General features: G+C 42.5%; 1 protein-coding gene across 1 annotated transcript; it reads left to right on the top strand.

Annotated features, from left to right (window-relative positions):
• The first annotated feature begins 522 nt into the window (after window positions 1-522).
• CD48 (CD48 molecule) lies at window positions 523-11,622 on the top strand. Its single transcript, XM_058539601.1, has 4 exons — window positions 523-699; window positions 5,969-6,268; window positions 8,906-9,172; window positions 11,242-11,622. Exons 1-4 carry the CDS (start codon window positions 618-620, stop codon window positions 11,319-11,321), a joined length of 729 nt encoding a protein of 242 aa, XP_058395584.1. The 5' UTR covers window positions 523-617; the 3' UTR covers window positions 11,322-11,622.
• The last annotated feature ends 484 nt before the right edge of the window (window positions 11,623-12,106 follow it).

Below are 12,106 nucleotides of genomic sequence, written 5' to 3'. Positions count from 1 at the left end.
TCTACTAATGTTTAGTGGATGGCTGATGCAAAGGCTCAAACAGGGAATTTATCATAAAGGAGGAAGAGACTGAGGCGGGGCTTAAGGGATGGGAGATGCAGCACCGAGGCTGTGTAAATCTGATTTCCCAAACTTTCTGCTCTGAATGAGACTTGCCCACATATGATCTACTCCTCACATAACTTAGAGTTGTCTCAGGCCAGAAATCCCCAGGAGGCTTGAGGGGGGTACCTGTTAGTTTTAGCTTCTGGGTTAATCAGGGTGATTCTTGCCTGGGAAACCAAAAGCAAACATTCTCTATCATGGGCCTTTAATCTTTTCTGAGCACTGACCCCTCTGAGAATCCTATAGAAGCTATCCTCTCTTCAGAAAACAGAACCAACACACATGTGAAAAAATTATTCATTTCATTTCCGTTGTGCTCTCAGATAAAACTCTAGGGCTTTCTGTTTCTGGTCTCCAGGTCCCACCCACAATTGCTGAGTGGAGAAAAAATGTTAGTGGGCGTTTCTTTTTTAACCTCAGGCCACTAAATCAAGAGCACTGGGGCCCTAGGTCCCTTTCTAGCCTGGGTTCTGGCCTGTCTCCGGCATTGCTAGGAAGCTTTGGAGAGTAGCATGTTCTCCAGCAGGTGGGAACGGCATCTGGCTCTGGAACTTCTACTGCTGCTACATTTGTTCCTGGCAACCACCATTCAAGGTACTTTCCACAAATTGTCTGCCTGTGCTTGTGTACCGAAGGGTGTGGTCAGATGCAAAAGGAAATATGGGGTGTGGCTCAACCCTGGAGGTGGAGTAAGATACTTCCATCTTGGTAGCAGGATTGTGGCCAGTTGGAGGGCCTTCTTTAGCTTTGGAGAATCAGGCTCCATCTCTTTTCCCAAGGGGACGATAAAAACAAGATTCTGGGGAGATGTGGAAGTAAGCCCTTTGTATATCGTCACATGGTTTGTGGTCTGTGAAGTTAGTTGCCTTTTGAATAAGAGAAAGCTCTACACTGATATGGCCATGTTTCATGTTCAGGTACACTGTGCTCCCTAAGGCATTTCTTGAGACCTCCTTCCAAGCAGGGAGTTGTGTCCCAAGGCAAGGTAAATAAATGATGTTGTCATTGTCTCAAAGGGAGATCAAAATTATAGGAAAGAAAACTCAGAGAGGATTGCTCTGTCTAGGGTCTCTGAATGAGGGTCTGAACAGAGGCCTGAGGTGCCTCAGTCTCAGAGGAACCCCCAAACCTCGGATTGTTAAGAGTTAAGGTTCATTCCTCGGCCATGGGCTTGTTCTGGTCCCTCTCGTGTGCCCAGGGACTGAGCTGACTTTTCTCTTCCTGTTATGGCTGCCAACCCTCTAGCACCTGTCTTCCTGGAATATCTCAGGACTCTCTCTAGACACGAGGTCAATGTGTCTAAATCTCTTCGTGCATAGATTATGCCTACAGATGGTCGTTTTATCCTCGATCTATGACTTCCCTCCTATTAACCACATTCCATCTAAATTTAACTTTGCTGTTTGCCTTGTAGGAGATGCTTTCTCTTTTGCCTCTAGATCCTCGTACAGGCCTTTCCTGCACCCTCCTTTTTCCCTTGCTTAGGCTTCCACTTTCATGTGACTTCTTCCTGGAAACTCTACCTTTTAACGGGAGGACTGTCAAAAAATTTGCAGACTTTAAAAAAAATTATTATAATCTGCTGTTCCTCCACTGTTTCCTGTCTCAATAAGTGGCATCTCTATTTGTCCAATTGCTCAAGCCAGAATTCCAGGATTCATCCTGGACTCCTTTCTTTCCCTTGCCTCTCATGTCCAATGAATAAGTCCTGTTAATTGTGCCTTCAAAAATATCTCTCAAATATACCTAATTCCATCCACATCTACTGCCAGGTCAAACCACCTATCTTAGACCGTCACCATTTCCTTTTATCTAATTACTACAATCATCTCCTGTCTAACTGTTCTCTGTTTTTAAAATACAGACACTTTATTTATTTATTTTTTTGAGGAAGATTGGCCCTGAGCTAACGTCTGTTGCCAATCTTCCTCCTTTTTTTCCTTTTTTCTCCCCAAAGCTCCAGTAGATAGTTGTATGTCATGGTTGTACATCCTTCTAGTTGCTCTATGTGAGACGCTGCCTCAGCATGGCCTGATGAGTGGTGTGTAGATCCGCATCCAGGATCCGAACTGGCGAACCCTGGGCCACCGAAGAAGAGCACGCGAACCTAACCACTAAGCAACAGGGCCGGCCCCTCTAACTGTTCTGTTTACTCTATTCTTCTCTCTATCTAGTGTATTCTTCACACTGCTATTGGTATAAATTTCCTAAAATGATTACCTATTTCTTTTACTCTTCTTTTAAAAACTCTTTAATAGCCACCATGGTGAATGAGAGAGAGTTACTCCTAGTTCCCATCTTACCCTGGCTAATTTCTACTTATACCTAATTCAAACTCACACTTTCTATGGAAGCTATTACCGCAAATTCAAGTGATGTGCTCCCTTTTATGTGCTCCCTTAGCATTCCACAGTTTCTTTATCCTAACACTTACCACCAATAGAGAAATCATCTAACTGTCTGTTTCCAGTGGAATGGAAGCTCCTTAAGGGAAGGAGCTATATCTATCTTACTGTATGCATGGTGCCTAGCACAGAGCCTAGTACGCACTATGTGCTTACTCTACAATTACTAGACCAGTGAGTAAATTAATAAATTGATGTATAACTGATGTAAATGGCATAGTATGTATGGATGGATGGATAGAGGGAGGGAGGGAGGAAGTTGTAAGTCATTGTTTCAGTCAAGTTGGGAGTCAGAGTAGCTTTACTGGCCCTGATAAATTCTTTCTCCCATTTCCCACAGTGGCTATTTCAAACCTGCACTCTTATCCTGAAAGTCCCTTATCTCAATCCTCTGTCCTCTAGGAAAGAACTTGCCTCCTTCTTTACTGAATAAATGGGGACTAGAAATCATTAGGCAGGAATCCCCTCAAGATCTTGCCTACCACCTCCAAACTACAAACTTTCCTACATCACCAACTGTCTTTTCCTCCTCCTCCTTTCCCTCAGAGAATGAGGTGTCTCCCTTCCCAGCCAAGGCCTCTGCCTTTTACTCTACTCTGAACCCCCTCTAGCCCAGTCCCATCAGTCACTTTCCTTCTCTCTCATGTCTCCCCATCCACTGGCTCCTTCCCTTGACTTATCATAGCTTAAGTCTTTTTTCTCCTTAAATAAAACTAAAAACAAAAACCGAAAAGCTCTCTTGACCTTTCATGCCCCTTTACATAATACTCTACCATTCTCCTTCCCATTCACTCTGAAATGTCTTTTAAAAAATAGTTTACTTTTGTCATCTCCTCTTAATCACCATCCATTTAGTCCTTGACTCATTGCAGTCTGGCCTGTTAAACTCATTAGACTTCCGATCGTAGGCAATGGTACTCTATTCATCTTGTCACCCATGACACAAATCTGGGGTCTTGATATCTATTGCCAAATTACTTTCTTAAAAGTCTTATACAGGTTTGTTAAATAGTTGATCTCATGAGAGAGCTCCAGGTAACTCCACATCAATATCTTTAAAACTCACCTCTTTTCTTCCTTAATAGTTTTACTAGAAACTATGACTTGTTTTTAGAGTAATCAAAACTTCCTCTTTAGAACCTCTTCCTCTTTCCGGAGTAGACTCTTTGGTATGCAATTGTGACTTTCTTTGATCAGATTTTTTTTTCCCCATTTTAATTTTGCTTTTCTAGATACAAGAAACATGGGTAAGCATCAGAAAGATCTGCTTCATTTTCCATTATAAACTACAGGTGAACACAGTTACTTTATCCTAAGCATCCAGACACATAACAAACTATTTCTTTCTGTTACAATTAAATCAAAATTGTAGCTTTCTTTAAGGTTGCTTCCCCTTCTAAAACATGCAATTGTTAGGAAGGCAAATAAAGATTTTGTCAATTTACTTTAAAAACTGAAAAAATACATAAACATATTATACATAAGAAAAATATCGATCTATCTGAATTTATTAGACAATCCTCTATTAGCAGACAAAAGCATCACCTTAATACTCCAAATTAACTAATTTTGCAATTTTTTAAAATTTTTTATTTATTTTTATTGTTTTTTTTAAATTGCAGTAACATCGGTTTATAACATATAAAATTCAGGTGTACATCATTATAGTTTGATTTCTTTATAGATTACATCATGTTCACCACTCAGAGACTAATTACAATCCATCACCACACACATGTGCCTAATCATCCCTTTTGAAAATTAATCCATCTTTCTTCTTAAACTTGTGAATGGATTAAAGAAGCCTTTCAGAAGACTAGAATATCTTCTTTCCCTTTTTTAATAGTCAATCAGGCATTCTTTCTACTGCTTCTATCTTCAGGTTTATGTTGCTATTCCAGGGCACTTTTTCATTAGATATTTCATAACAAAATTCACTCTTCCTTTGCTAGTTTCAAGCATGAAACTGAGGCAGGTGGGTTGATACTTCAAGGTTTTCCTTGGCTGCTTTGCATTCAGATATAGACCTCTGAAACCTTGAATGCTACACTCGACACTTGTATGTTGTTTCTTCTGAGAATTCCTGGGCACGTCCTCCACTGCTGCTCTGCTTTCAGTGTCATAATAGTCATCTTTTATTCATTTATTCATGATCGCAACCATAAGATAGGGCTCCACTGGCCCCATTTGGGCACATTATAATATTTAAGAAACACAGTTTGTTGGTCGCTAGTAATTAAATAGTAACTCAAATTTCTACTTGCAGTCCCTCAAAAGATGTGAGAGTAAATCCAATTTATAAACTATAGCAATACTTCCTACAACCTCCTTTCCTGCCCTCTTCAGTCTTCTCAAACCATCCCATCCATCTACTGCCCAGAGATTCTCACTCTTTTGAGCCTTCCTGCTGTAGCACCACTATTTCCTAAACTAACCTGAGTGGCTTTTGTTGTTTATCTCCTCCTTTCCTCCCTGCTTTTCTTTCCAAACTAATCTTAAGGAGTAAGCAAGAGTGAGAAGCTAAGTGTGAAGTAAACATATGACAAGTATTTTTGACTAGTAGGACGTCATGAAGAGGAGAAGACCGGGAACACTTATGTATACATTTTGTCCCTATCATTCACTCATTCCTTCATTCATTCATTCATTGTCTACTAAACACAAAGTGTGAGCCAAGTATTGTGGGGATTCAAAATTGATTTAGACATGGTCTTTGCCTTTGAGAAGCTCACAATCTTAGTGACATGTAATTGCTACAGTTTCTCCCTCTCTCTTACAGTTCACTTTGAAGTTATTTTGAGCATGTTGGGGAAACTCTTGCCAAACATGATCTCTTTGTCCTTATAAAGCAGAATCCATTCTCACAAGGAGAAAGGATGAACTTGGTTAGAATGATAAAAGAAATCCCAATGTTTCACAAATTTTAAAAAGATGAAAAATACTACAAAAATCGTGAAAGCCAGAAAAATAGCATAACATTTTTATTAATGAAATGCCTCCATGCTCCTATAATACTTTGCCACTGAAGAGCCCTGGCTCCTGCTCACTTCAGATCTTGTTTCTCCTCTATTTCCCACCTACTACTGGAGAACTAAATTGAACTGGCAGGGAACACAAGCCCAAAGAGGAGACATGACTTGTCATCATTTTATTTGAAAATCTGATGATATGAGAGTAAGGGAGCGAGCCAGGGCCAGCCCCAGTGTCCTTTTTCTTTATCTTCTTGGGCAGAATTAGACGAGTTGTAAGCAACATCCTGACCCCATTCCCACTTCTCAAGCTCCAACTTTCATTGAATTCCTAATCAGGGGCCCAGGCCCTCTGATGAAGACCATACTCACTGCCCTCAAGCAGAAATCCCTTTCTTCTTCCCTGTTCCACCAGCCCAGGACAAAACCTGGGCCACTGGGCAGCTCTGCCTTCTCTAAGATGGGTCTCACTCTGACCTTCATTGGCAGGTCATTCAAAACAGATCGCAATCTCTGGCAGCAATGTGAGTCTTCAAATTTCCAATTTGCCTGCTGACTACAAAATACTCACCTGGTTGTACACTTCTGAACAGAAGATTGTAGAACACTGGAATGCTGACAAACCCCACTATTTCGATTCTACATTTAAGCACCGGGTCGTGCTTAATCTTTCAAGTGGTGCACTGAACATCTATAAGGTCCAGAAAGAGGACAGCAGTACCTACCTCTTGAGGGTGGTGAAAGCAGCTGGGAACGAGGAGGAATGGAAGATTCCACTGGAGGTATTTGGTGAGTTAGGGGAACCAAAGGGCAAGTCCCCACTCCAGGGCCCCAGATGGACCACAGGGAGGCTTCCTAGGGATCGTGGGGACTTTCTCTGGGAGGAGGGGAGAAAAACCCTGGGACAGGCTTAATTCATTTCTCCTGGAGCCAATTCCACTTGGGAGTGAGCCTAGGCCAACAGAACCCAAATTGATAGCCTTTGGATATTTAAAATCTCTTCTGATGTTAGTGAGTCTAAGATTTGAAGAGAAAGAAAACAATAGAGAATAGTCTCTATTCTCTTCTTAGTCTCCTGTGATCAGCTTAAATCAGTTCTGAGCTCATATTAATAATATATCTGAAAAAAGACTTCATCAGACTTAAAGAAAAAGATACAAGAAATAAAAGATGGGGCGGGAGCTATTGAGAAGGGTTTTTTACCTTTCAGAATGGGTGGGACAAAAACTTTCACTCAAAGCTTCAGCCTAACCAGTATATACAGAATAAGGACTAGGACAGTATACTTGGAGTCAGACAGAACAAAACTCTGGTCAGTCACTTACTAGCTGTGTGACCTCGGAGAAAGATCTTAACATCTCTGTGCCCATATTAGGTAAAGTTCTTCTGATGGCAAGAAACAGAAACCAATTTGATGTACCTGTATCAAAAAAGGAGAATTTATTTTAAGAAACTAGGACTATTTAAAGCAATCCAAGGAGTTTAGAAGAGTCAGGAAGGGTTGAAGGAGAGGAAGAGTGAGAACCAAGGCCAGTCCAGATTCCCCAGCCTCAGGAATCTGTGGACTGTGCCTACGGATCCCTGCCATTTACATGACTTATCTCTCAAATCCTAGACTTTTGTGTCTCTGTTTAAATTGTCAAGAAAGAGAAACTGATTAACTCAACTTAGGTTCAGGTATGTTTACCTGATCCAAACATTTATGGCCCAAAGGGTCAGGTTATAAAGCAGAAACATGGTTCCTGGGGAGTCCTCCCTGGGTATGTCGAGGTATGTGATTATTAGAGAAGAGCTACTGAGTGGACATCCAAGAGATGTATGCACCTCAGAGCCTTGGGTTCCTCATCATATTGTGAGAATAATTATATCTACCTTGTAGGATATTAAGAGAATCGAAGTAGGTAATGAAAGTGAAAGCATTTTTTAAACATTAAAACAGTGCAAATGTTGTATATATTTAGGTCCCACCAACAATACGGTCCCTTGTCTAAGAGGCTAGAGTCCCCTTCTCGCTCACTTCCTCCATGTCATATTGCCAGAAAATTCACAAAGTCCTGGGAACAGGAAAGATTCAAAGGCTCTTACAGTTGTGTTTAAAAAAAAAAAAGCCCAAATTTGTATCATTTACCAACTTCTGTCGTAAATACTCCCACCGTAACTAATTTCAAGCTACTAATGGTTTCACAACCAGCTTGCAAAATTTCTGAATATTTTAAAATCCACAAGCTGGCGTGGCTTCAGCACGTCTGCCTGAGGGTAAAACCCTCAGGATGTGATTAGAGAAGAATCATCCTTCAGTCTAGGTCAGGAATTTCTGATAGCTCAAGGGGGCATCTTGGAGCCAGACTACCCCAGTTGGCTCAATAAATCCCATACAAAAAGTGCCCAGTGCTGTGCTGCTCACCGTGAGAAACGCAGAAGATGTGTAAGATAGGAGGCTAGACCACAGGAAATGATGAAAAACAGTATAAAGATTGCTCAAGTTTGCAGGGGGAGTCCAGCAACCTGAGAAGGTTTCACAGAGAAGATGGATCTAGAGTTCAGGAAGCCAGATGGTAGAGCTTCCATCGCCCCTCCACACACATACCACCCAGAGGCAAGCTCGGATCTTATCAATTCTCTGTCATAATCTTATGACATCTGAGTTGCACTGATTCTGCAGGCGTTTTACCCTTGACCAAAATGAAAAGACCTCAGAGGATTTCAAGTAAAGCAGTCTTAGCCAAGGAAGGAGCAGATGCTGGGATTACTTCTCATCCCATCCGGCAGCAGGATGACATGGTGATGAGGATGTGACCTCCAACATGCATATAACACTTAACACTCTGCAAAAAGCACTTCCTCATGGGTGATGCCATTTTATCGTACTAACATTGTGCTAAGTAGAGTCATTATATAAATGAGAACGAAGTTCAAGGAGTTAATGATCTTGCCTAATAACACTCCACCAGAGCCAAGTCCAGGACACAGGCTGGTTTCACTCCAAAGTTAGTGTTTTGCCCTTTCTGTCTCATAACTGTTTTATCCATCCATTCATCCGTCCATCCATCCATCCATCCTTTCATCAAATACTTACAGAATACCTGCTATGTGGCCATACCAAGTCTGACCCCAGCAGATCTCCACACGACTGTTCTTTCTGGCCCATAGATGGTCATAACCTCATTTTGTTTCTGGGTGCATGGCTCCCCCTCCTGGATCCAGCTTAGCTTCACCCAAGGAGTAGCTCTTCCAGTCTGAAGGCTCTGGAGGTCAAAGCTGCTCACTGGCTCCCTCTGGAGACACCTCTTCTCCATGACTCTGCTTCCCACAGCACTCAGGGGCCCCTCCTTAGCTCCCTTCATACTTTGTTGGCTAAATCCTTACAGCGTAAATGCCTCATAAATGCATAAGTCCATTGTCTCATAATATCCTCCTCATCTTCAGATCCTGTACCTAAGCCTCGCATAAATATCACGACGACACAGGAAGTGAACAACGGCTGTTATCTAAACATAGCATGTGAGATCCCGGACCAGTCCGTAAACTACACTTGGTATGGGGAGTCAGGGCCCTTTCCAAGAACACCCCAGAGTGCTGTGCTTGAAGTCACCGTTGGGCCGCAAAACTACTCAAAGTTTTACACCTGCCAAGTCAGCAATCCTGTGAGCAGTGAAAATGACACAGTGTACTTCACTTCACCCTGTGAACAGGGTAAGAAATATTCCTAAGGGAGCTGAGGTGGGCACAGGGTAACTAGTTTTCTCTTGAATGAAGAAAGGTGTGGGGATCCTATTTAGCATCCTGGCATAGAACTTGGTGGAGAATCCCAAAGGCATCTGTGAGACTTGAGTTCTACTCATGGCTCTGCCGTCACCTCTCAGCAAGCTCACCTCGCCTTTGTGGAGTTCATGTCCTCATTTGCAAAGGGCGGTTGGCACAGGACGTCCCCTTCTCCTCCCCCCGCTCTAACAATGCATGGTCCTAGAATCTGAAGCCAGGGTAATTGTAGGACATTCTGAGATATCAGGGTGAGCAAGGAGAAAAAGGGCAAATGGGAGAGCAGTCCAGACAATGTTGAGCAGGTGCACAGAGGGGTGTCTGGTAGATAGCCTAAACCAGCAAAGAAGGGCCAAAAAGATGAGCATGAGTGACAACAAGTGCTGAACAGGAGTGAGTCCCTTAAACTAAGGTAGAGACTCTCTACTCTTCCCCAGGTATATGTTCCTTGATGAATTTAGAAAGGCAAATTCTGGGTTTAATGTTTCAGATTCCTTTGTCTCCTGGAAGTATCCACTCACTTAAGCATCACACCTGGGTCTCTATCAGGCTTATGCAGGTCCTACAGTGGGCTAGCTAAGATCGGGTAGTAAGATTATAGGTTTTGGAGTCAAATACCTGGGATTAATCATGGGATTGTCACTTACTAGCTAAGCAAGTTATTTAGCTTCTCCAAGTCATGTCCTTCTTAAATAACAGACAAAATAATCTTACCTCGTGCTGTTATAAGGATTAAATGAGACAACACAGATGACCTACCTAGCACAGTGCCTGAAAAGTCTTCAACAAATGGTAGCTAAATTAGGCCCAGTCCCTTCAATTCCAGAGACACTAGGGGTTTGGGGGACCCCTTAATAAACTTGGATAACTATCTCCAGCATTCCGGCCTCTGTATTCTCCACACCGTCAAATCACATTCCTGAGCCCTGGTGTACATACCCCTCCAAAATCACTCACATCTGTGGTGCCAACATTAACCTGAGATCCCTGTCATGCCCAGTTATTAAAGATCATGGCCACAGGGACATTGCTCTTTCATAGCCTTCCTGGACCCAGTCTACTCTCCCTACCTGTGGTGATTTCTTTACCTCTGCTCCCACACATGGACTAGGAATCCTGTATGTTCCTTTTTATTCTTCCCAACTAGCTGATCATGTCTTTCTAGTCTCTCCTGATATGCCCTGCTTTTCTGCCACCACAGACCTAATGTGACACTATGGCATCTGACCATGAGACCACAAATTGGCTGAGCTGTAATTACACCACCTTCATATCAACACCACATCTTGAGATCCAGAAAAAGGAAGAGACACAATCCCTGTCCTTTATAAAATGAAAGTGACTGCTCACGCACAAAGAGGATGAAAATAGTAACACATACATTTTTTTTTGAAGGGCTAAACCCATCTTGTCGCTTTTTAGCCACCCAAATCATCCTAGAAAAGCATCTCTAATCTCCCTTCTCTGTTTTATCATTCATTTCTTTTTTATTTTCTGTTTTCTCCCCTCCTCACTTTTTCCCTCCCCTCCCCTCCTCTGTTCCCATTCTCTTCTCTTCCCTTCTCTTTTTATCTATCTTTTTCTTCCCTTTTTTCCTCCTAGTTGGTAGAGATGGTTAGTGGGGTGAAGAGACAGAGAGTAGAAGTAGTCCTTCCTTCCCTAAAGTCAGTTGTGTATAAGATGTGGTCATTTGTCTACACCTCAAGCTCTGCCCTACTTCATTGCTGTCTAGTGTAGGAGAGTGATTCTTTCTCAGGCCCCCAGACATGCCAAGGTAACCTTCAAGCACAGGACTCAGTTAAACCACTGACATTTAAGGGATTTCTGTGCTCTTTATACTTTACATCTGGGGAGAGGATGTCCCAGGTACTCTGGGCCTGGATTCAGGGAGAAAATGCATTCCCCTGATCTATGAGCTCCCAAGCCAATGTCCCGCACCTCTGTCCCTTCTCAAAACATTAATCAAAACACCTAAGATTTTTGGAATTTTCTTGCTCTTTCAGCCATATCCTCTGGAGTAGCTTGGATTGCAACTTGGCTAGCAATCACAGTACCCACTGTTTTTGGCCTCCTATGGACCTGAGACAACTCTTCTACCTCAAGAGTGAAACTTCAAGACCACGGGATCTTGCCTTCATCAGCACCACGCTGTTAACCAGGACAGAAGCTCTGGCTACATGGGATGGGGGAAAGAGTATCATTGAGACATCTACACAGAATTTCAAATTAACTTTTTTAAAACCACAGTTAATATTTTATTTTCTATCCTCTAGTTGTTTCCCAACACACATATATAGCTACACATGCACTCTTCCTACCAAAAAATGTGGTCACACTATGAAATGTTTTCTTGTTAATAAATATTTAATGTGATTGTCAAAGTGGATTCCTGAAGTTGCCCTAAATCTGTCAGATAATGTCTGCTCCATTAGCCTGGACAAACTGGAACACTGAGATACAAAGAGGAAGAGCCTGGGACCACAGACTCCTGCGTGTCAGCACGGCTGAAGAGTTAACTCGTCCTGTCACTGACTCTTGCTCTCACATCCATGCCACACCTGGGGTTCCACCTCTCCCAAACTACCCCCCTACCAAGTTCTGTCCTCCTTCCAGTTGTTTGCCTTGTTCTGGCCTCTCTGAGGAACATACTCATTAGGTTTCCTAGGAATATAGGGTCAGGTTTACTCCCCCAGAACTGAGTATGCAGCTTTACCACATAAAAAGGCTCCTGCCCGAGTTTTTCATAGGGAGTTGAGTTCTCCCTCCTCCTCTTTTCACCATTGTTGCTGTGTGGGCAACTCTTCAAGTCCTAATTGTGTCATGGGATCCAATAAAACCACCAGATCGACAAATGTTCTCATCAGCATC

This window comes from Diceros bicornis, chromosome 4 (assembly GCF_020826845.1).
Source record: "Diceros bicornis minor isolate mBicDic1 chromosome 4, mDicBic1.mat.cur, whole genome shotgun sequence".
In the NCBI taxonomy this organism is placed as follows: domain Eukaryota; kingdom Metazoa; phylum Chordata; class Mammalia; order Perissodactyla; family Rhinocerotidae; genus Diceros; species Diceros bicornis.
Note: the sequence above shows the minus strand (reverse complement) of the source record. Positions and strands in the feature narration are given on the sequence as shown.